The sequence below is a fragment of the Platichthys flesus genome, chromosome 21 (genome assembly GCF_949316205.1).
Source record: "Platichthys flesus chromosome 21, fPlaFle2.1, whole genome shotgun sequence".
Lineage (NCBI taxonomy): Eukaryota > Metazoa > Chordata > Actinopteri > Pleuronectiformes > Pleuronectidae > Platichthys > Platichthys flesus.
In genome coordinates, this window is record NC_084965.1 from 8,814,913 (window position 1) to 8,840,834 (window position 25,922).

General features: G+C 41.3%; 1 protein-coding gene and 1 long non-coding RNA gene across 2 annotated transcripts in view; one reads left to right on the plus strand and one right to left on the minus strand.

Moving 5' to 3' along the window:
• Nucleotides 1–10,873: 10,873 nt before the first annotated feature.
• Nucleotides 10,874–21,271, minus strand: slc35b3 (solute carrier family 35 member B3). The gene is made up of 10 exons (XM_062379748.1): nt 21,022–21,271; nt 19,533–19,769; nt 19,170–19,291; nt 18,498–18,652; nt 16,837–16,944; nt 16,280–16,377; nt 16,048–16,140; nt 15,651–15,762; nt 15,094–15,163; nt 10,874–11,894 (listed from the first exon to the last, which is right to left on the minus strand). Exons 2-10 carry the CDS (start codon nt 19,746–19,748, stop codon nt 11,744–11,746), a joined length of 1,125 nt encoding a protein of 374 aa, XP_062235732.1. The 5' UTR covers nt 19,749–19,769; nt 21,022–21,271; the 3' UTR covers nt 10,874–11,743.
• LOC133932872 (uncharacterized) overlaps nt 21,227–25,922 on the plus strand; it is a 28,069-nt gene continuing 23,373 nt past the window's right edge. The window contains exon 1 of the long non-coding RNA XR_009911994.1: nt 21,227–21,482. This is a non-coding gene — a long non-coding RNA (uncharacterized LOC133932872). The remainder of the gene's footprint in view (nt 21,483–25,922) is intronic.

A 25,922-nucleotide genomic window follows, 5' to 3' on the forward strand; every position in this document is an offset into this window, starting at 1 on the left:
GTCAGTTCTTATCACACCGCTGTTTGTCCTTCAGGTAGGTTTCACGATTGACAGCTGAGACAGATTCATGATTTGCTCCATGTTTTGAATCATTTGCTCTATAGGTGAGTGCTGGTGTCCTGCTCCTTCTTTATAACTTTGAGCAGGACTTTGCTGCTGCTACTGCACAGATCTTTTCTGGTTAATGGGAGAAAGACGCATCGGCCATCTTTATATACAGGCTATTCTCTAGAACTGGCTCGGAGAAGCAAAGTTTTTGTTGACAGGTCTTTGACAAGTCCCTCTTCCATGTCAAAAGGTTTTTGATTTACTTTCAAATCGTCTCCTTGCACCACTTTTTGACTGTCCATGATTACCCAACGCACGCTGTCTCACATTATCAATCATACCTTTGATAAAGTCGGAAAACTTAAAAGAATTTGAAAAATAAAACAGATTTGATGCATATTTTGTTGCTTGAATTCATCACAAATATATATAGATACAAAATATAACATTATCTTATTTATGACAGATGGATATCCGACACATTAATCTAGTCAGTCCTATGTCAGCGATCTTGTCGTCAAACTCAACGGGGGAGCTTCTGATAGACACTTGCCCCAACCCTTCTGGTAACATCACCCTCATGAAGTCATGTGATTTCAGTCACATGATGTCCATGCTTACTTATAGTAAATGTCCTGTTGATTCAATTTTGGGAGAACAGGAAATAAATTGGTAGGAGTTTAGGTTACCCACATTACACAACCACCCCTACCAGTCCATCTATCCATCCATCCATCCATCCATCCATCCAAGGAGGGTGCTGGAGCCAATCCCAGCTGACATTGTGTGAGAGTTTGGCTACAACCTGCACAGGTCGCCAGAGTATCACAAGGCACACAGAGACAAACGACCATTCACACTCACATTCACACCTCATGTCAATTAAGAGATCCCATGGATCTAACCCAAATCTGCATGTCTTTGGACTGTGGGAGGATAACGGAGCTCATGGAGGAAACCCACATACAGACACTGGGAGAACATGCAAACATCACATATAACTACCCCTGACGGACCAGGCTCTAACTGGGATCTTTCTTGCACCATGCTGGAGTGCACCCAGATAATGAAAGGTAATTAAAGACTTATCAGTCACTGACACAGCTTTAAAAAAGGACTGCATAATCAGCACAAATGTGTCTATTTGCACTGACAATTCATGGTTTGTACAATTAAATGGAACTGTACTGGTCTGTCATTTTTTGAGTGTGTGTGCGCGTTTCAGCCAAAAGTATATGAGCGTGTTTCCGTGCTCTGATGAACTGAATCATTCTCGCACAAAGCAGAGAGAGAGAGAAAAAAAAACAGATGGACATAATACACTTTGCTATCGCTGCACATGCTGAGAATTGAATGGGGAGACAAATGTCATGGCGGCGATGGGGGAGGAACTGGTGTGCATGTTTGTGTGTGTGTGTGTGTGTGTGTGTGTGTGTGTGTCCATGTAAGCATCCACAAACCCTTAAGAAATGCCCTGTGGGTACTTTAACAATGAGCGAGCTGGGCTGGCTGGGAATGAAATATGCATCTCAGTGAGACGGGGGAGTGCGGAGGTGATGGACGCACACATCACGCTGTGCGTTTTTTGACCAAGCGCTGTTTAATCTATTATGGATTTTTCTCCCCCCCCCCCACTCGCTCTCCTTTTCTCGCTCTGTCTCTTCGCCCCGCACGCTTGACACTCTTTACGGTCGACTCTTATCTCCTCAGGTGTAGCGACTCGCCATGCCTCGTGGCCCGTGATTAAAGCTGCGCATCAGGATCCGGAATCTACCTCCGCCGTGCAGCGCAGAGCCGTTCGCCATGCATGTTTTACAAATCAAATTAGTTTCCGAAGTCACCTGTAGAAACGTGGACCCCCCCCCCCCCCCCTTGCTCTTTACCGCCTCCGTCCTCCTCCTCCTCCTCCTCCTCCTCCTCCTACGCCACTGCATCTTTGAACTTCAAGGCAAGTGTTTTCAAGAGGCTCCCAGAGGACTCGGAACAAAGCATCGCAATTACAAATTTTTCTTTCACTCGTCGATTGGTGGAAAGACCAATTGCTGTGAAAAAGGAAGCTGATTTTTTTGCATTAATTATTCCCATTGTCCCAGGAAACAAACAAACAGCAATCAATTAGGCAGTTGCAGCTCTTCAGGAAATAAATAAACCAACATAAATGAAAAAAAAAAAAATCCAAACAGGGCAGATAATGCATTTCACAAATGTTTAATCAGACTGCATTAATTAGAGGCTTTCCTCTTCCCCTCTCTTTCTTCTTCATCTTCTGCCCCTCTCCTTTCTCTCTCCTCTTCCCTCTTTCTTTTTGTGTGTGTGTGTGTGTGTGTGTGTGTGTGTGTGTGTGTGTGTGTGTGATAGATCTACAGCATGACCCCCAGTTAATTGAAACCCAGGAGACTCTTCGTGCATAAAATCAGATTTATCTATCCATAAAAAGATTTTGTTAAAAATAGTCCAAATCCAGTTGCTCACAACTAAGAGCCTGCAGCTACCGAGGCGAGCCAGGCTCCAACCCCTTTCGCCCTCTCCCACTCGTCACGGTGAAACAAGTGCTGCCTACTGCTAACTAGCTGGGGACCCATTAATTAATTGTAGGAAAACACAGACATTATATCTGTGGGGCACATTTTTTTTTTCTCCCCCCCCCCAAAGAAAGACATTTCTTTTTTGGATGGAAAAAAGAGAGGACTCGGTGTGTTTGTCCCTCATCCACAGCTCTTCTGAACTATCTTGAATGTCCCCCAGACTGTAATAAGAGGAAAGTAATGATGGGCATTGGCGATAATGGAATACCATGCTTCAGACAAAACACACTGATTGAAGGAGACAGGTCAAATGAATAGCGAGCAGAGTGGCAGCGAGGGGGAGTTGGGTTTCTACCAAGTTAAGGAAATTGGTTGCTGGTAAACTTGTTCCTGAGCAAAATATTTAAAGATCATAAGAGGGAAGTTATGACACTAGACTGAATATAAAGATGGATGACACGATTGCTCCCATAAAGGGAAGCCACAGTATCTTGATCGCCTCCTGGTGGCTGGCCGCAGAATAGCTCACAAATTCAGCCTCCTCCATATAAGTGGGATTTGGAACAAAAATAAAAAATGTGTTATAATTTCTTTGTGAAAGTGTTTTTCTCAAATTTTAGGTACATCCTATCACAATGATCTTTAAATGCAAATTTTTACAGTAAGTTTGGTTTGACCTCGCTACCGTGGCTCCGCCTCACGATCACTATTACGCAAACTCTTGCTCCAATTGCGCAAGATAGCGTGGCTTAAATCCTGGATATTTTAGAAGTTGACACAATGTCGTCATCTTTATATACAGTTTAATGGGTCAAACAGGATTTCCACCTCTTAACCTCCGAAAGTTCAGCAGTGATATATCTACAATCAAACATGCAATGTGTTTTTTTCTTCTCCTGGCTGCTCCTGCATGCTTGTTGCCACCACAGTATTCACTGGGATGGATGTTGTCCTGTGTCCAAACACCCGTGGATTTATAGTTCCTCAGCCGCTTCCTCCCTCATGGCGATAGTGGTGTTGTTGTCTGGATCAGTGCCAAAGACATCGGTGCTGTTGGGCCCTCTTTAGCAATTTGGGAAGCAGGGGAGGGGGGTCAGCTTATTAAAGTGGACTTACATCCAGCAAATGCATAGGCGAGGTGAGGCCGGTCTCGGGGACCCATTATTGATGCCACACCCTGAGGACAAGAGTCACATATGGGCCCCTCTATCTGTAGGGTTTCCTTATTAATTCACTATCATTAGGCCCATAGTGTCACGTCTCTCCCACGCAGCCACTGACATTGTGAAAAAAAAAAGAAGGCATGATTACTATGATGTGTGCGAGTGTGTGCGTTACATGTATTTGCATGTGTGTCTTTGTTTGGCTACAAAAGTGATGCATGATGCGGCGGCGGCCTCGTCCCTCCAATCACTGCTCCCAGGCTCTCCCCTCGCTCCTTCCACAGGAAATTAATAGGTGGCTGCCACTGATGCGTTAAATTGCTTTGCGTTGGGCACCGCAGACAACTGGATTATTTATTCTCTATGTTCACCATATAAGAGCAACTGCCTTCTGCTTTGCTATTGTTTTGGAATGAGGTCTTGTTTCCCAGCGCAGCGTTTAAACATACTGTATGTAATTGTTTCTGAAACGTCAAACTGTCGGGGGGGTTGGTATTCTGGCTTGGACACTTTGTTTTGCCCTTTTCTGAGTAACTGTTTTGGAATACGAGTCAGAACTTGTAATGAAATGTAAAATAAAGGAGCAATATTTTGTTGCACTTTAACATCTGGATAATCAAAGTTTTATGGTTTGATTAACCACTAGAACACATCAGGGGATAACAATTATTGAATTAACTATTTGATATGAAAGATAGTTAAAATTTTTTTAACTCAAAGGTAGATCAGAGAGCGCACCTCCACCAAGGCCCAACAATTCCCTTATAATATTAAATTCCATGAATTCATCTCTAAGAAATCCATATTGTTCAAGAAAGTGTAAAAAATAAACTAATCTGGAAATGTACTCTTTTGTGACCCATTCCCCTATTAGCTCTATGTTTATATTCCTGTTGTTAAAGACTTGTTGTTTCCTTCTCAGTGTTCACTATAGGCTGGACGGAAAGCAATTATACACAGTGGTCACAGTTCTCTCATCTCTACAGGTCTTCAGCAGTTCTTAAATGTATTTGTGCAAACACCCAATACTGAGTCAAAGAGAAAACATGGTCAAATTCTTTAAGATGATTTCTGAGACTGATGGGATGAATAGAGTGTCCGTGAACATCACACTTCCACTTCTTCTGACTGTGGGAAGAATTTTACGATTTTTAATGCAAAGTGTCGACTCCAATAATTCTGCTCAAATCTCCACCAAAGGCAGGGACACCCAACCTTGTGAGAGTCCGATCCCGCAAGATCTGCAGATTTCAGAGACAAGAGAGGAAAAAACTCACACACAATGTCAGGAGACAGTTTTCTGCTCGGAGCTGAGCAGCGTTTCCATTTCAGATGCTCTGGAGACAGAGAAACCAATTCCATCCGCACAAATATACATACTGCCTATAGTCTGTAGCTGTGAAGGGCGTTCATTAAAATTAGTCGTTTAACCCCCCCCAAAAAAATGATGTTTAAGAAGTTAAAGAAGGCTGCAGCTTCTCAGTGGTGGGAATTCGCTGCTTAACTTTGTCTCAGGTGATAGTAAGAGTTAAATATCTAATATCTATTACATCTTAAATATTTCAGCTGGGGTTTTCATGGTCATATTTCATTATTTCCTGACATTTCACAAAACTGATTAAAAGAGAAAATAAGCAGCTTCATCAAATTGATCTTGATTGAAATGCATCATTATGTGCAGCTTTAATTGAGTTTCTAATGGGCCATATATGATGAATACATTATATAATGTCTAAATTCTAAGTATGGGGCAGTCATGTATCCCAGATTGACAATATTAGCAACATGGCTGAAACAAAAACTACTTACAATGTGTGACTATTTATTGTTTTCCATTACTCAGACAGATTCCTATTTTCCACTCTTTAACATGCAGCAACCTGACATTTCTTTTCTTCGGTCTCCTCTCCTCGTGTTCCCACCGTGTAGCCGAGGTGGCCTGCTGTTTCCCTTTCCTCTCCCCCCACCGGACCATTGTCACTGGGAATCTCCCTCAAACCCCTGCTTCTGCCCGGCCCGCTATCGCCTCACGCTGCCTCCGCACATATGCATGTCATGTGATGTCAGCGCCAAGGTGTGCCCTGATGTTATGGGGACTGATGGTAGCATATTCCCCGCTGATAGCGATGACTGCCGCGCTCAGGTACAGCTCTGAGAGTGTGTGTGTGTGTGTGCCCTCTGAGCCCACCCTTCATGTTATGGGCCTGTGCCCGAGCTGACTGGTTATCCCCCTGCTCCTGCCTGAGTCCACACTGAGGATTTAACGTGGCAGCCGCAGGTTTGCGAGGCCACAGAGTCCCCTCCCCTGGTCTCTATGCTCTGTTTCACCTGGCTCTCCGTCCTCTTGCCCCTGTTTTTCCCCCATTCATCCTCCAACCCTCCTAGTTTTTCCATGTGGCTGAGCATGAAATAGGAGGGGGGTGACTCACATACTGTGGCTGCTGCACGGAGGGTTGTAGCTCTGCTGCTCCATTCCGGATCCCCCTTCAATTGAGCCTGGTGATGAGGGATGCAGAATGGGATCTCTCACTACCGGAAGATTCCACCGCAGATGCTAAATTGGCAATAAAACTAAAATAAAACTAAATACAATATGATCACAAGAAAACTTATTCAGATAAGGCCTCGGCTGAGTTTTTTCCTTTGGTATTAAAAACAGCTCTGAGTAATATTCAAGTTAGCCGTGATTTATTGTGACATTTAGTAGATTTTCCCAGAGCACGCGGCGCAGGCCAGGCAGCACCCATGGGAATCTCCCACCTCACGCTACACGGTGAACATTCTGCATTTGTCCGGCAATCTGTAATTTATTGGATCTCATCTGTCCGGGGCTTTGATTTATATATTGATTTGAAAAATAAATAAAAGTGATAGGAACCTGCATTTGGGGTGTAATGATGGACTGTGTCGACACGCAGGAGTAGGTAGATATGAAACATTGGGAGGAAATTAGATATTATGCCCCCAAGACAAGTGCAGCCGGCAGCACATTCATTATTGGCTAGATATTTATTATTAAGAATTTCTCTTCTCATGAGTGACTACTGCGGCATATTCTGGCCCTGCTGCAGCTGCCAAAGCGGTGTGGGAGACGGTGTCTGTTCACTGTCTACATGAATTTGCATTGCATGTGCACAAATGTTTGCTGCAAAATACAATAAGGTTTAGGTTGTCATGTCACACTCTTTATAATAACACACGTGCAATTTACAAACAGAAATGCTGCTGCACAAGCTCCGAGGTGAAATGCACAAGGATGAAATACAAAAGGTGAAACGTACATGCACATGTACACAAAGCCCTGATCCTGGTCATACAATGCACAAACTCCAACTCCCTATTTCAGACAGATACAACCGAACTCACTGAAGCAGAAAATACTAAACAGCTGCAAAGAAAAAACACGCTTAACTCCTTGCCAGGACTTCCACCGGAGCTCTGCACCAGTTTTAATCACAGCACAGTGAATTTCAAACAGCAGCGTAGCGAAGGGCCGCTGTCCAACCTTCCAGAATTTCTATTTCATTTTTTTTTCCTCCCTCCCACCTCTCCGCTCTAATCCACTTCAATTATGTTTCCTCCCATTTCTCCTGATCACTTTACAGCTCAACAGCACCTGTGCTAATTGTAATGGCGATGATCGCTGATATGTTTTGCATCCTTAAAGGACTTTGCGAGGGGGGGGGACGATAGATAAACATCTAGCCCCGGGGCTTTTTGGGAAGCGCGGCTCAGCCTAGCAGATGGCCATCATATTATATGAGGAGAGCTCCTCGCAGAGGCTGGGGTATGGGTGGCTGGGTGTAATGAGTCTGAGGTAGCAGGAGGAGGAGGAGGAGGAGGTGGGGAGTGGGGCTGATGTGAAGGGTGCACGGAGGGAAGGAAGGAAGGAAAGGAAAGGAAATGAGGAGAGATGGACTGCAGGAAAGAATGAAATAAAGGCAATGGATATAAGCGAAGAAGAAAGAACAGTAGTCATCATAAAGACAACAATTAGTTTCATGCTTGGGACATACAACATGGCCGGCTTTCATGCTAACGCGCCATGCTACTATCAATACGATGCTAAAGAGAATTATATGGGAAATAAACCAACCAGCTGACCACACAAGAGAATATAGAGTGATTGGGTAGCGGCTGTGCGCGAGCATTTGTTTAAACAGGATTTGATTGGCTGGTGCCTCCTTTGCCGAATGAAAAGTTGAACTCTCCTCAACTTCTGCCACGGCAGTTGAGAAGCGACACAACAAAACCCAAATAAACTGCCAGATACATCTGCCCAGTAGCCACTGGAGGCATGGAGCCGCGGTAGAAAGCTCCCACTGATAAACACGCTCGACCCATCACAAGTCTGTGTCAGGTGCCAATCATGACATTTCACCTGTAGCATCAATAATGACTGTATTTTTTAGTTTTTGGTTTTTACATGTCCAACCTGATAACCTAGAGGATGGGAGTTATAGGCCAAGGGGGCAATCGAGAAGCTTTGGCTACTTTTGGGTAGCAGTGGTGTTGTACATCTCTGTTTACGGACTATGGGCTGAACTGTCTTATTTATCCCATAGACGTGACAATGGTATCTGATCTAACTATTGGCAAGGAAAGATTATAAAAGACAATATTCAGCCACTGTGTGTGTGTGTGTGTGTGTGTGTGTGTGTGTGTGTGTCTGCGTATCACTCCTGAAGAACAGACTGCACCCATAATGAATGGGCTGCCAGTCCTCCGCACTGTAGCTCTATGAGGTCGGACCACATTATATAACTTTTGCATATTTTAAAGCAATCCTTCAGCTGATTGGATGATGATGAACTTTATATACATTTATTGACACAAATTCCACACCTAGAGCGATTTATGATATAAAAATGTTTTTCTGGAACAATAAGAAAACAGCTGACCTCAGTGGACGGTAAATGCCTGTGTGGTTTGGTGTTCTAACAGGGGTCAGCCTGCTTTGTTAGGTGGTGCTAAAAGACAAATGATGTACTCTGCCTCGAGGTCAACTGGGCTTTCCCATCCCATAATGACCTTTTAGGGAGCTGGAGGAGAGGAGTCGTTCCCACAGCGATGAGGCGGCGCTATTAACCGCACATCAAAAGGTGTTTATAATGACAAACAACTGTTTTAACGGGGGAGCGTGACCTCTCAGCCTCTAATGAACTGTCTCATTTGTCATCAATCATATAAACACTGTGTAATATTAATAATAAAATCTTGTGTCAAATCCTTTCCCCCATTTTGTGCGAGTGTGAAAAGTGAATCTGCAGCCAAACGAGAAGCATCCAAACCTTCTCTTCTGTTTTCAATTGAGTTACACGCTTCCAATCTGTGCAAGGAAAACTTAACAGTCGCCAGTTTGTGTGTGTATGTATGTGTGTGTGTGTGTGTGTGCTGCTGTACTGCCAAAGGTTCCCTGAAGGAAAGCGGATCTATGTCAGTTTGTCATCACACACAAGCTGCCAGATTTTATGAAATACCAAATTACTAATTGGCCCAGCATTAGGTTTCCTGCCTAGAAGAGAGACAGTCATATCTGGGCCTCTATTAGGATCACAGGGAGCGCCACACACAGCCGCCGCCCGCTGAGCTGGCACGTCTCTGTCACTTCACACCGTGCCATGGCACCGACACAGCGAGATCATCAAGGACAAAAGACTTCTCGAACATTCCCAGCGTATTCACAGGCCACGTCAACCTTCCCGTGATCGGGTTTTTTCGGTATCGGAGAAAGTCGATGGAATAAAACCCAAACAGTGTGTGGGGAAAACTCCCTTCTTACCATTGAATGTCAACCTGCAGGGTCAGCAGATGGTACAGAAGCACTGGGTTCTTGCTCCGGGGCACTTCAGCAGGGAAGACTCCAAGACTCCAAGGTCAATAGGCAGCAGTTTTCATCAATCGGCGACCTTGCACCTCAGAATACTAATTCCTATTTAATGTAAAAATGGTACGCCCTTTATCGTATGACTCTGTGCTAACGCATTTACCATAAAAACATATGTTGATTAAACCAACAGTGTAAACTACAGAATGTCAAAATGGAGCTGTTACGACTGTCCACTTTTATAACGACTCTGGATCCGGAGGTAAATTTCACATTGCTCTTCAAGAGTTTTAAACCTGGAACCAGACCCACAAGCTACGATATGATCCAAAACATTGGATTTTGAGCAGAACTGATATTGGGAAATAGAAAAGAAAGGCAAGGGTTCAAGACCTCACACTGCAAATTAATCTTGTTTTTCTTAGAATGCATTTGTTCTCATTTGGATTTGTGGCTTCTAGAGGAGGACAACATTGTTTCTCAGCCTTGTAGCAGGTGTGGTGGTCTACCTTGGATGGTTGATAATGAAAATCTCTATTACGATATTGAATACGATTTTTACTTCCAGCACCAATCTGTTGAGCTCTATTACAACGTACTGTCATCATATCTAATGCTGCACATTAAAACAGCCCAAATGTTGAACAGAACTAAGTGCATTAAAAACAGTGAAAGTAGCACGAATACACTGGATTGTATCTTCCCCATTGAAAGCAGGTGCAAAGTGCACAGGTGTTATCAGTCAAATGACAGCACTGCATGGGCACTGAGGGTGCAATCCCCTGCTCACTACACAATAAAGTCAATGTGTTCCTTTTAGAAACACTCATGAGGGAACAGAACATAGAAAAATATAAAACTTAGGGGTTTTTTTTGCTAAGGAAGCAGGTGTGCGCTTCATCACCATTTAGAGACAGTGCAGCCAGGCCTAACCCTAACCCATGTGAATGACACACACACACACACACAGTCACAATACTGCTTAGATCCAAATGCGTAGAACAGCCCTGGAAGAGTGAAGACTTGTTTATTTTCTGTCTAGTAGAACTATTGTTTTTTTTTTTTCCTGGACTCCTAATCAAACAGGCCCAAGGCCTCTGAATGGATAAACACACAGAGTTTGGCAACATTTCAACTCTTCTCCCAAGTGGTGCAAGGGGAAAGAATAAGGGTTGGTTGGAGAGAGAGAGAGCGAGAGAGATGTCTTCACCTTGAAGTTTAATGATGAACACTTTTTGTCCCCATAAGAATGATGTAAATAGATTCAAGTCCCCACAACAATAGTAAATTAATATACACACACGAATGAGTGATGAATGAATATCTCAATCTGTTTTATTGTAAAAAGGGGCCGTAGTATTTCACCCAAAAATGTAATTAACATATAATGGTAGTTGATGTTGTTGATGTACAGTTTGATCACATTCCCCTTAATGTCCCCATATGATGACACAACAAATATTTTTCATGATTTCTGTTAGTCATCTAAAAGTCACAAATCCACTCTGAAAAACGCCACTTTCATAAAGACAAATATCATCTTAATCAATTTTCTTTCATAGTTCTGGCTTGTGCGGAGACAAACAAGTCTTTGTCGGTGTGTTTTCTTTAAGGATGAGGATCGAACATTCATTTCAGACACGACACATCAACACGTCTCTTCAGACTCTTTCCTTCCAAATGCTCGTTTTTTTCCCAAGGCTTTTAGTGCACACGTCATTTCCAGTGCAAAACTGTGCGGTTTGGTGTGCTAAGGCGCGGGCTTCCCTTTGGAGAGTCTTCAAGTTGTTGGTGTTGTCCTCCGTGTCGTTGGGAATGTTTTCCGCGGGGCTCTGAGGCTTCGCTTTCTAAGAGCCCGTCAGCCATTGATCCCCTTTGACAGTTACAGTTCCTTCAATCTGCTGCAGATAAGAGTCGTTTCAGACAGTTCTACACCAGTGGTGTACTTCCACAGACAGGATACAGACACTCCATCTACCATCATAATTATATCAAGTCATCCATTGCTGAGGCTGATTGGTCGTCAAACCCTGTCTACCCATCCGTGGCTCAGTGTTGGTGGTGATGAGGCTCAGGCACAGGGCTCAGCATATCCCCCTGATACAGGGGAGGGCAACTCTACGTCTGAACAGACGTATAGTCTGCCTGTGCACGACTTCCACGATGCCTGTGGGCGCCTCCTATACATTTTGTGAAAGAAATTGAACTTTCTTTCCAGTGAGCAGCCAGCTCTTGAGGTCCTTGATGGAGGGCAGCTTCATTTTATCTCTGTTTTTACTGTAAACGTTCAGGAAGATGCCGAACAGCACCAGAAGGCCGCCCCAGATGTACCTGCAGAGGGGATGATGGATAGATTAGATATTTCAAAGGTTGGGATAATGGTAACGTAATAATTGCACATGCAGTATAAAGTAGGTTTCAACAGGAGGATCATGAAAATAATCTGTTTCCTATTAGATGTTTTAAAGATACCCTTTTAAGAATTGGCGTTGTTGACTAATTATTATGCTATCTACCAATGTTGTTAAAAGTGGTTCCTGTTCTTGTGCACATGCACGGCTACATTAGTGAAGGAATATACATTCTTGAAAATGGCTTCACTCATCTACAGGAATATCTACATGAGTGAAGTAAGTTAAATGCAGAAGCTTCTGCATGGGCCTTTAAAGTCGTTGACTGGTTTGATGAGTATAAAAGAGATTCAAAATGGATGTGTTCTTGCTCTCCAGTGTGATAATCAAAATGCACCATGAGGGAAAATAAAACTGTGTTGCATCAGTCCAATAACATGACTACTGAAGAAGGAATGCAGCTGCTGTGGTGGTTTGTGGTCGCTCAGCACCTTGTAAGGACAGTTGATGTTGATTTAGTTTTGGGCTGGATTTCCCTTTAATGTGGAAAGTCACAACTTCTTCTAAGTTCCCCCCCCCCCCCCCCGGCATGCCCAAGACTTCCTGACAGTACTGCTGTTGCAAAGACTCAATTACAATCTGGCTACTTCTATGACGGCGTAAAAACACAATGTTTGCATCTTTTGATTTAACCCATATTCTAATCACAGCCTTTTGGCTTAGCGAGCTGTACAGAGACGGATGTTTTCACCATATAACTGATGTCTGTGACAATTCAAGATGGCAGCATGTCAGTCCACATTAACGTTAGTGTGGTTTGTTTTTACTGTAGTGTTTAAATACATAAAAATTCAGAGTGAATGCTGTATTTTTTTAATTTCTGTCCTGGACCATCTAATTAAAATATTCAACTCTGACTAGTCAGGATTAAATTACTGATATGTAGCCTTTAAATTCTTAACTAATAGGAATGTATTTAAAATTGCTTTTCAGATATTTAGAAAATATCTAAAATTCAACAGTAACTACTGATACTTATATTAATTCTAGAGGCAACATGTAAGTTATCTTATATCTGATGAGTTTTGGATATAAAAAGAAACTGCCTCTACTCAACCTATAATTGTAGATATCTTAAATAACCAAATGAAATAATGTGCTATTTAAGGTTGTATATAAAATATGCAAATTCTGGATTAAAAATGAAATGTATGTTTTTCTAAAGATAAGTTGAACATAATAAAATACATGCAAGTTAAGGGCAGGCATTGAAAATGGTCTGTTGACATGTTAAAAATAGAATGTTGACGTGCAGAAAATAATATGCAAATTAGGAAACGTGTTCAAAAAGTAGATGTAAATTAGGGTGACATTTCCTGAAATGGTTTGTTAGAAATTCAAAATTACATTTTGACATGTTGAAAAAATACATGCAAATTAGGATGACATATCCCAAAAGTATATGCAAATCAGGGTATGAGATCCAGATCCTTTTTCAATCACTGGACAGTATAGATATCTGTAATGTTCGAACAAGTGAAAAAGGAATTACTACTATTGATGATTAGATATCAGTAAATCAAACTCTGACTAGTCGAAATGTAATGTCTCCTTGTGAACATATTTATCTTATTCTGTCAAAACTATTTTACAGATATCTCAAATTACACATATCTCAATCGACATGTTTCTGGTGCCGATGGTGGTATTGCTTGTTATGTGAAACCAAAATATCATGTCAGGGTAGCTTTGTCGGAATCAATTTGCAAGCAACGGAATTTTTGGCAGTGAAAGTGGAAATTGCAAAGAGACTGTACCGCCTGTGACTTATGGGCCTCACTCTATTTCAAATGATGGATAGACTAAGAAAAAGAATGACATCTTTTTTTTAGTCTAATACTTTTCAGATAGTGATCTTAACTGGAATTGGCTGAGCCAGTATCTGATGCTTTTAAATCTTTCTGTGATTCTGTCAAACTCACTCAGTTGATTAACTCAACTCATCCAAATCCTAAATGGTCTGAGATATCCTCCTTTTTTCTAAAGCCCCTTTTCTGCTGGTCAGAAAACCCACTGACATGTAGCTTTTGTCTGCAGTGGGACTGGGTACCATTTGCGTTCACTTCCAGGTCAAATGACTGCGTAGTACAACCAGGTGTTTATCGAGTCTGGCTCCAATCGGCAGAGATGACACTGCACCTTTTCAGGCACGACGTTATGATGCGCATCAAACTTCTGGCAGTTGGCACATAAATAGCCATGAGCGTTAGTGCCCTTATTGTTCTTTTTACATCTTGGGAACAATGTGCAACAGCAGGGATTTTTTTTTTGTATCGCGCAAGATGCAACACTGGTAAGACATCGAGGTTCCTGACACTTTGGTGTCCAGTGCCTTGACTTGATGCAAGAAAAAAGACTCAAGTTTTAAGTGTGTTTGACGGCATAAAAAAAAACTATTGGACCCAAATATTTCAGTATAAAACAGGTTAGGATTGAGCTGATTCCTCATATGGAGATAACCATCGCATTCTTTTAGATTTATGCAAATCAGACTTCAGATGAAAGATATTCATATCTCAGCTTCAATCAAGTTGGTAAATTATATTTCCATTGCACTTGTCCACCATTTCAGCAACCTGGGGAAAGTTACCAATAACTACTGGAGGATAGAAAATTCTGTTTTGGTTGAGCAGTGGCGGAGGTAAACATACAAAATTTTGTGTTTTGCCAAACCAGTAATTGGCCGATAATACATGAACTGAAAATAAATCTGTTGGTTAAAATGTAAACTGCAGTCATGGAAGGGACTGAGAGTTCACTGGAAGGCAAACAGAAGCTAGAGGGAGAATGAAGGTGGCCATTAGAACAACCGAAAGTTTGTTGTATCTTGTGAATATGCATGATTAAAGTCATGATGGAGAAAAAGAGCAGGAGAGGTACAGGGAAAAACGAGACCCTTTTGACAGAGCAGAGGACTTTAGGTTGTGAGCGAGACGGTGAAGGACAAGAAGAAAGAGCAGCGGAGTAGTCAAGGTCTCTAAATGGACTAAGGACATAAAAACCAGGGGCAGGGATGCCAAACAAAGTTGTATTTGTCCAAGAAGAGGTCAGCAGTCATACTGTACACTCACTTTTAACAAGGAGAAAACAGATTCAAGTCAAAAGGTGTCAGTACTTACTGAAAAGTGAAAGGTTTTGTGAAGAACATGAAGGAAAGCACGATCGTCATGGCCTTTCTTCCAGTGGTCACTGCAAAGGAGGAAAACATTTGTGTAACCGTCAGTGCCAGTTAATAATGTTTCTACTACATTACAAATGGGAAACACAAACTCCACAGAGGTAACTTTCTGGGTGATGAGAGACGTGTGTAACTGTGAAATAGTTAATTCTGTTCATTAATTACAATTTTATCATCCAAACATGCAGAGTCCATCTGCTCAACACAAATTCATTTGAATTTCACCAAGGAAATATGGCTAAGGAACCTGTGGAGTATTTTCAATGTGGTCAATGTAACCTGTTTGTGTTAAAATGGATTTAAGATTTAAATCCTACACTCGATCTTTAAAATACTACCATTATTGTAAAATGGTGTGCATTGTTTTATTGCAGATGATTGTCTTTGTATGTGAACTATACCAGTTTTTTACTTAAACAATGGCACTGATTTATAATGACTTTTTGTCCCTGTGGCAAACAAAAGAAAAGAACGATCACACGTCGTTGTTCCTCTGACCTGTGACTGCAACCAGGGCACCAAACAGCTTGATCAAGGCCAGCACGAATGAGATGCCAAAATAACCCGTGAGAGAGAAGAAGAATGCGTAACCATACGTCACCACAGGATGCTGGGAGGGAGGTAAACAAAAGTAAATAAAGTACAATGAACACACCTGATGCAGAATAAAATATTCTATATAATAAACCCTAATTTAAAAAGCAACTACACAAGAAAAGTAAAACATTTCGTTCTATTATAATCATATTGTATAAGATTTCAGCAAAGAGACAAGCTCCAGTCCATCAACTGAAAGAAACACAGACACATAATTGACATCTGCGATAACACAGTCTGTCTGCAGCTCCACAAAGTACCAAGGGTACATACTCGTTTTATCCGCGGCTATATTCACCTCTGAGCAGAATGCCACTGCTGTGCCCAGCCCACCCACACAGAGCAGGCCTGTCAGTATGTAGACAAAACCGATGGAGTACGAATACAGCACCTGTCAACACGATACCATGTGTTCAGTGAGGGACATCACACAGGTTTACAACAGTTAAGTTGAGCTCCTTATTCTGCATTCATCTCAAATGTTTGGGTGCATACATCTACTAAACATGTATACTGTATGCACAGGGTACCATTTCAGAGTTGGAGCCGTTGTGGAGTTTCATGGCTTTCTCCTGCACGTTTCCTATGGCGGCGTCTGCACACAGTGCCAGGGAAATGAGGAGAACACCTGTATAACAACGTGCACACATAGAAATTAAGAAAGGATAAACTACAAAGGGTATCTGAGGTGGGCTGGGCTGGCAAAAGAAGTTAAAGCAGTTTAACACTTACACTTATATACTGCATATATTGCTTGGATTTGAATACAAATAATAAGAAACCTAAATATATAGTATAACCTATTTCTATTTGCAATCTCCACAAGACTTAATATTATTTATATTGACAGACAAGACATAAGAGACTTTAGTTTTTGTTCTGATGAAACAAACTGTCTTGTAGCAGCAGCTCCCTCCAGTTTCTATTTGCACAGTTACGTCTTAGTTTTGTTGTAACAGCCCAGCCACATGTAATCTAACCCTGAGAATACAGCAGGGTGATGTGGGTCTTTCTTTGTCACTTGTGATAGTATTATAGCGTTAATGTGAAACCAGTGGAATCTCCTGTTGGATCTGGGAGATGTTACCTGTGACGTTGAAGCTTGGGGCCACTTTGCTGTCGGCTAGTGTAAACCAGATGAGTCCAAGACTCATGCACACGGCAGCAGACACATCAGCCAGATTATAGCGTTTACCTGGAAGAGAGACAAATCTTTATATGACAACTGTGAAATCAGGAAAAAACTGATTCCCAAAATCCCAACATCTTTGTATGTAGAAAAGATTTGTTTTTGCTGAAAAAAAGGGGGATATGTAAAAAAAAAAAATGTGTGTGGGTTTTTATAATCATTTTCAAATCAGATTCAGGTGAGTCAGATTTCATACCTGCAGCTACAGTGTCACACAAGGTGCTGGCTGATGTTAACAAACGCACTTCTTTTTCTCTACACATGCACAATTTTCGTTTGTAACAAATACAATTGTTATAAATATATTATTGGCAGTATTGTTATTATTTAATGGCTTACAGGTTTACCAAGGTTATTTAACAACAGGAGACTTTAGAATTAGCATTTTAGACCTAATTTGACAAGCGCGACTCTTATTTGAGTCCATTGTATTTTTTTGTATAAGTTAACATCGAGTCAGGTAAAATATAGCTTTCCGAAGTTTTAGAAATGGGCACTTTCCAAAACTCCAAGTTTCAGTGATTGTGCGTGTAACAATGCAGAAAAAAGCGGTGTAAAAGAAGTGAGGGGGAAAAAAACAACAGGATGAAGGAGTCTTTCAAAAAACAAAAAAAAGCTGACTGATGGATGCCTTGAGGTTGACACAGGGACGCAGCATCAGGTTGCCCATGGTCGGCTTTGATTCCCTGACTCGCCTTTGAAGGGCTTCACATCAGATGCAAACCTACAACCGTACCTCCATCCATCCATCCCTCTCTCCCCACTCTCTTTCCTCTTTGCATTCTAAGTGAACAAATTCTGTTTTCCACTTGAGCCCTTGAGGGACCACGGACTTCACATCTAACCATCTTGAAAGAAACGGAAAAAGGCAAAAAAGAAAAATGCTGAAAACATGTCTGACGTTGAGGACACAGAACCTTGAGAAGCCCAGCGTGAGGATGAAAGGACAGGCGGAACCAAGAGCAGGGAGAAACAGAGAGTACCGCCGACCGGCCTCTGACAGACGAAAACAACAGTCGTGCATAACAAGAAGGTACCGAGAGTTGAAAGGTGGTCATCGCTTCAAAGAAACCACGTGAAGTGGCTGAAATGAGGTGTAAGATTAGCCTTCTCCAAAACTCAACTCTGTCAACTCTCTGGTCAGCTCAACCAGCAGTCACAAAAAAGGACAAAAAACTAAAACATCAGCGTATTAACTAATGATGCAATCTTAATTTTCTGTTATTCTTTCGATTAAAAGAAAATACGTTTACCTTCTTTTAAAGAACTTGGATTATGAGAAACAATTTTCCTTTATATATCCAGTATATATGATGTACAGTGATTTATGGACAGAAATGGATTATGACATTCAGAATAATGTTTTCATCTGAATCTAAGAATTGTCTTTAAAAACTGATATAATATAAATATATCTTGTTCTACGAGATATTCCAGAAAGTAGAATTGTTGAAGTACAAGCACAAGTTCATACATGTATGAGGATGTGCATACAAGTTCCGTGTAAAAATAAATAAATATCTATGTATTCAAATAAATATGTAGTAGAATCCCCTTACCTTGAATGAACACTCCTCCAATCATGACGGGGATGAGTTTACAGCACTTGAAGATGACCTGTGTGGGGTAGTTCAAGTAGCCCAGAGAAGTATTGGACAGGCCCATCGTTCCCACTGTCAGAAATGCTATGATCATATAGGTCTTCCCTGGTATCCTGGAAGACGGGGAAATAGGAAGTGGTTGAGAAGGTTTCCATCTTTAGCTTCAGTGTTGCTTCAGTACATTTAAAGTAGCAAAAAGACATTGGACGTGCAGAGTTGCTAAGTGGTCGTAATTTTAGCGTTATGTTAAGATTGGATCCGTTTTTTATTATCATAATAGGACGACTCATGTTAGAAAGGCAGCAAACAGAAAACATATTCTTTGTTTAGATTATCAAATGAACAATGAATCATAAATGTTTGTTTCGTGGCTGCTAGCACTAGCATTAGAAACATGCATGCTGTTATGAAAAAGGCAGAATAAAACGCCTTGTTGTATTAATTAGGCAGGCTGTTAAATTTTGTTTATGATTGATCATGCAGAAATAATCCTTAGTCTGACCCTTTAACATGCAGACCTGACGACTAAATCCTGAGCCGCAGCCGCACCGACAGGATAAACAACGTTACATACGAGTGACAGTGATCGAGGTGAATAAGTAAAAGAACAGGTTCTTTTGTTGCCTGTACCTTCTGCGTTTATCTTGAGTGAGCTGAAGCTCCACTAATCCAAACATGGAGTAGAAGCCAAACTGGATCAGAGTGAGGTACCAACCAAAAGGCTTGAATCCTTCCACAGAAAATATCAGCTCCTGGAGGGAGGGACAGATAAAGAATAACATGCTTCTATCTTGTGAAATTCTGTCCATGCAAAAACACACACACACACACAACCTTCATTCCAGCACTTTCCCTTAACTGTAACAAGCTCTAACGGATTAATCCAAGATATTTTATCAAATTTTTGGTTGTGTGTTAATGTGCAAGGACACTCGCTCTAGTATGGTATATCTAGTATCTCTCAGTTTGTTTTGTGTTGAAGTTATTTGTTACCTGCAGGTAGCCGTAGATGAGGTAAAAGAGGAAAACTCCAGCCACACAAATCAAAAACTGTGTAGCAGTGCTGAAGTTGCTCAGGTTGATTCCCAGAACCCTCAGCTCCTCCACAGACTTTATGTGGGGTGACATCACTTCTGTTGAGGGGGGGACGGAAATGGAAATGTGCTTCCGTGAACTGTTGTAGCTCACGATGCCATATTTGGCACTCATTGTGTTCAAAGCTGCTGGGACCTGTGGGAACATGGAGAGATATTTTACAACAACCATCTTAGACATCACAGCTTGGATCTTAAGATACAACAGTGCTCAGAAGCTAAATATACTAGGCTGATGGAACAAACTTTGACCCCAAAAAATGTTTTATCATCTGATCAAAGGGTTCAAAATATATCCATCATCACAGTATCTGAAAAGGTAAAACCTGTCACCCCACCAGGCACTTCCTATGCAAAAAAAACTAACAGAGCAACACTTTGCAAACAACACACATCATACAATAACAGACTAGGACATCTCATTAACATGACGCACTGACTGAAGGTAAATAGCTGGGTTAGCGATAGTTCAAGGCTTTTGTCAAAGCGGGCCCTGTTGCTCCTCATTGACATTAACCTGTGTCCGAGTAGCATTGTGTTAAAGTGGCAGCTGAGTGAGTTATGCCATGCACTATGTGGAAAATGGCCTAACAATTGGTTTAAGAGAGACTGCGTGTGAAACAACCCATCATTGGCAGCAGTTTGGTTTTGCATTTTAAGTTTTGTCAAGATTGATACAGAGAGAATTTGATGGACGCTTCCCCAGCAGCTTCCCTCCACCATGTTATATGCAAACCATCTCAGTACTTTAAATCATAATCCACAAAGAGGGACTAGTGAAAATATCTGGTAAATAGTTTCTTCAGTGCAGACATTGAGAACTTTAGAGATGCACATTCCACGTGCTTGTACCTGCATCTTGACACATGGGACAGAGCAGATGTCATGTTTCCCCTACATGCCTGGAAATCATTGACTGTCATTGTGAAATCCAGCTGGAGATCTTCTCTGTCAGATCAGTCTGTGCTGTCCTGTGTGTTGAAGTGGTGTGTTGCAAGCATGTCGTGTCATTAGCTCTGGATCTCAATACAAACGTGAGGGAAACGAGTGTGTGGTCATCATTAGTCCAGATTCACACACGTCATGTTAGTTTAACATCCGGAGCCACTGCATCACTTTAAACTAATCACCCACCGATTTGCAGCTTTTTATTAACCCGTGTGAGCATTTAGCACGAGTAGCATGTTTTGAGAAGGAACATAACGTTGAGCTAAGCTACATGGAGCAGCCGCTTGCTAACTCCTTAGCTTACATAGACAAGCTAGCATATATTAACCCCCTAAAACAAGCGGCGAGCCAGTAATCGATGTCAGGCGAATGATACGATGACTGGTATCGACTTTAATTTCTCACTCCAAACAACAAGGCTAGGACAGAGAGCTCGCTACCTGCAACACCACTTCCGGGTTTCTCAACGTTAGCTTATCCTCTTCTTCAGAGGCGACATTAAGTTTCCTGGACCCTCCGGCTTCATCTTTCGTGTTTTCCAAACCTTTTTTTCTTCTCAGTGACACACGGTAAACATCACACACACACGCACAAACACACAGAGAGAGAAGGGGGGAGGTGCTAGCCTCGGTTAGCTTGCAGGAAGCTGCCCCGGCACCCGCTGCAGTCGCACAAACAGCCAACAACTTCCGCCCCAATGCGACCTCTGACCTGAGATGCTATTGGTCCGCCGGGCCACACACTAGCTACAGGTTAATGGACGGACACGCTGGTGAGGTGGCATGAGTCTGCAGCTGAGGAGAAGATGGTGTCAGGCAAAGACAGTTAAAGTGATGGAGGCGATGCTAGTTGATGCTAAAGAGCGCGGGCTGCTTGTTTTCCTCCATCTTGAGTTCACACGGTGAGTTGAAGTGTCCCCTGACACCGTCACGTGTTCACAACACCACAAGTTCATCAATCACATTTTGCTCTTTTCTCATCTGTAACATGTTATCTTATTTCTGTATCTGTTCGATTGCCTCGTGATTTTTTAATTGCTTCTCAGTTGTTTCTAATTGTTTGCTTTCAAAGAAATGGTTTCCTATTGTTAGCCATTGCACTTTACTCATGTATGTTTTTTTTTTTTACAAATAATAAGTCCTTCTGCAGTGAAAGATGTATATTATATATTATATATTTTTCTTTTTAAAAGGGTTTTCAATGGCCTTTTTCATTCTCTTGAATTTCCCCACTGCAGAAAATCCTGTTTTACTTCACACCTCATTTGTGTGTTCATGTGATGTCAGAATAATCTGAAAAATGATTTTTCAACTGATAAAATGATAATAATAATAAATAAAATAGCTAGTCTACTTTTTAACTTTATCTTAATTATTTGTATATTTACACTGGTATTGCTTTTACGTAAGTTTCTAAGTACTTTTCCAACACTGTACATTCATGTGAAGGCTATCTCAAGTCGGAAAAAGTGGTGAAAGATTTGGTACAGGAGTTGCTGAAGTCATCACTTCACAAATCAGCAATTTAGGTAATTTAACAGTTGTCACTAAACAGTAGCTTTTTCAATGTGAACTGGCAAACTACACGTTCATCTCTCACAAGAGCCTGGCACCAAACCTTTTCGCTGTTTTTATGATTAATGTTCATTTTTCATTATCTAGCTGCATGTCACATACCTGATCCCTTTTCTTCACTCTATGTTATTGTGGAAATACTAGAAAGAGGTGTCAAGGTGTTGTTTACCTCTTCCGACTTTACCTTGAATAAAAAAAAAACAAACAAAAAAAAAAACAACTAACAACTTTTGAAACTAACACTTTAGTAGCACTTAAATGGCACTTACTTATAGCACTTTGTAGTTTTGCTTTATTTTGAAGAAATTGTACTTTCTTGATTCTTGTCGTCCTTGGTATGTACCCTCGGGTTTGAATGCACTTATTGTAAGTCGCTTTGGATGAAAGCGTCCCTTAAATGAAATGTAATGTAATGTAATGTTTAAACGCTCTAAACACTATGGTTTTTCAGAATAGCGACTTCAAAGGGGACTTCCGAGAAGCATGTGCATACACAAGATCTCCATTTGTAGAATGTAATCAAGTAAATTTACTCAAGTATTGCAGTAAAATGTTGAGGTATTAACCATTTCCATGTAGGGAATTAATCAGTTTTAAGTAACTTTTTAGATTCATATTTTTCAAAGAAGTGATGATAAATTATCGCAGAAGTATTTTCTGCTGAAAATATATCTTCACTTCTCGTCTTCTTTATTTTAATCCTTTCTTTTGAAGTAATTTTATACTGTGGTATTGTTTTAGTTAAAGTAGTTTCTGAATACTTCTTCCACTAATGTTAATCTTGGTGTGAGGACAGCCAGTGTAAGCCATGATAGCGAGTAATGAAGAAATGAAACATTGAAAAAAGGTAGCATTGTCATTATCTTCTCTAGGTATCATTTTTATATTGTTAGCAGCATGTATAGTGCAGGGCATGGAGGGGCATCACTCATGTTATTGCTTATATCGTAGACTATCCCTGCATTACATGTAGAATTTCTTCTTCTTCCACTTTCTCTATTTTCCCATTATTCCCTTCATCCTTCCGGTCTGCTTTCATGTCAATATGAGCTTTCCACCCCTCCATTTCCCTCACTTCTTTCCTCCCCTTATTAGATTATTCCTTACTCTACTTTCTCTGTTCTGCCTATGTCACTCAGCCGTCTCATATTCCTGCTTCTCCCTCTTTGGCTTCCCTGGTATATAACGCATGAAACTCTTTTCGCCCCCTCCTCCCTCTCCAAGCTTTCCTTTCTCCCCGCCATCCAATCTTAAATTCCTCCCTCCGCCTGCTTCCTTCCTCTTCCTCCCTCTCTCTCTTTCTCCCTGTCCTCTGTCCCCAGCCAGAGGTTAATACACTCCAGGATGGCATTATTTCCTCCCTGGCCCTACGACAATATAAAAATTCAGAATGGACAGCTCAATCCCTCTTCCATCTCAGATTTGATTGTAATGGTATTGCCTCCTGTCCCTGGGAGGCCCCTGCTGCCTCACCAACCCGGCTTTTATGACACTAAATGGCCAGGCTACAATTTTTCCATCTATTCAAAAAATTCTGTTAATAACTCATTGGGAATGAGACGTCTGCACTCCCTGGGCCGTCTGTGGCCAGGTCCCTCACCCCTCTGCTCACAGGGGTCACCGCATACAGAAAAAAGATGCAGGGCTGAATCGCAAATGTAAAAGGTTAATTAATCTCTGTGAATTTACAGTCCCCTCTCCCCATTCCCCATGCACTCCAATTGACAGTCCCAAAGAGACAAAAAATGTCATATTTACAGCCCTGAATGGAGAAAGTGCTCAGCAATGCACAGGAGTCGAGCGCAGGTGCAGGCCTGTCCAGCCGCTCTCTCTTCTCCCCCGTCCAGCTTTACAAGTGTACCCATTCATCACGTGTGATGGATTTATGTAATAAAACCCATTTCCTCTCCCCATACGATCCTATTAAATAATAAAATAATTATTTATTGATTATTCAAAAAGGTACATATGCGCGGGTAATTGCTTTGTACCACACCACTGGACCCGCAATAAATAAAGCCGGGCGGAGAGAAGGGCTGAGAGAGACAGAGAGGAATAAAACAGGGAGAGGGAGGAATGAAGGGGGAACAAAATTACTTTAGAACAAGAGAAATCTGGATCCAATATGGCCTCTCGCAGCACGCATCAGGAAGGACATTATTCAATCTTCAGGAGGCTCATATGGGAGCATGACCTATGATATACATAGTATATGAAACCTAGAAATTACAATCCACTTCAGTGTCCAGCACAGAGTTTGGGCCTCAGATTCTAAATTCTTTTAAAATGACTGTAATTACTCATAAACTAATTGTGTAAATCATAATTCTTTTCATGAATATACAAGTAAATTTATAAGCAAATAATAATACAAAAATTTTTTTTTAATGCTAAATGTAAATAAAGTAGGATAATGTTTTTACCAAGGTGCTGTCAGGTATGATGAAAGAAATTATCTCCCCTCTTCATTAAGGAATTATTATGTAACAAGATGGAGATATAAACTGACTGGGTAGATATAATTTGATTTCACGCTGTGACCGTGGCCTGGCATCAAAGTTTGATAACACGCCATCAAAACACAAGCTTCTGTATCTCAGACATATTTGGTCCAGTCAAGTCCAAACTAGACATGAAAGACAAGACTCGCGACCTGATTACATCTATAAAGACATCATGACTTAAAACCACAGCGCCACCTGCTGGCTACAGGAAGTGAAGCGTTTATCCTTGCTGCAGAGTGCAAAACGCATGCAAACGGAGACGTGCGCTTGGTCATCGATCACTCTCTCTTCACTGACTGCAACAGGCTTGAAATTAACTGGGCTCAGCCCCGTTAATGCTACAACGTAGCCCTAGTTTATGTATGCGGCAAAAGAGATAAATGGTGTTCGATGGGCCACGCATTCACATTCTGCGTTTCAATATATTTGGCCAATCAGACGAAGCCCTGCTACTCTAGATGATAAGTTAAAGAAATTCATATCATTAACAGGTTTTTCTGTCATTGAATTATTGTCAAAAGAATAGAGAAAACATTATTTGAAAAAACGAGATATGACACTGCCTCAAATCTCGCTCTGCCTCCTCCACTGTGGAAATTTCAAGGGATTTCGTTTGCCCCGGGTTAGATTCATCATTATGATAAACGTGGGCATGTCTATATATTTTTTTGGTTTTAAGGTTAGGGTTAGATTTAGGTTTAGGTTAGGACCCGAACCAACTCATTGACCTGCTCTGTCCTGTCCGCAAAAACTAAAACCTGAGAGCCCGCCCTATGTGGACTTGTTGTGCAGATGCCAATGTTGATAGTGGGAAGTAAAAAATCCAATATCAATATATTAGCAAATATATATATGAACATGTTTTAAACAATGTGAGACGAAAGATTAATTTTACATTTTCACTGATTTCAGTGAAAATGTTTCATGGGTCTTGAGTTGAATTATAATATATTTAGGGGACTGCTGAAATCCACTTTTATTAATATAGATTTTTGCATTTTGTGATGAAATATGACTATTGAAAGGAAACATGTAAAAAAAAACGAATCAAGGAATTAATGGAATGTTCCGGAAGAAGAGAACTGTTTGGGGTGGCGTTTAGCCACTTGGTAGAGTTGCTGCCCCAAAGAGGAAAGACTCCCGTTAGACTCCAACCGGCAGCCATTTATTCATGTCCTCCCCCACTCTCTCTGTCCCCCTTTCACAACTAAGCCTCTGTCCTTTAAAAATAAATAAAGGTTATAAAAAGCCCCAAAAATGAAT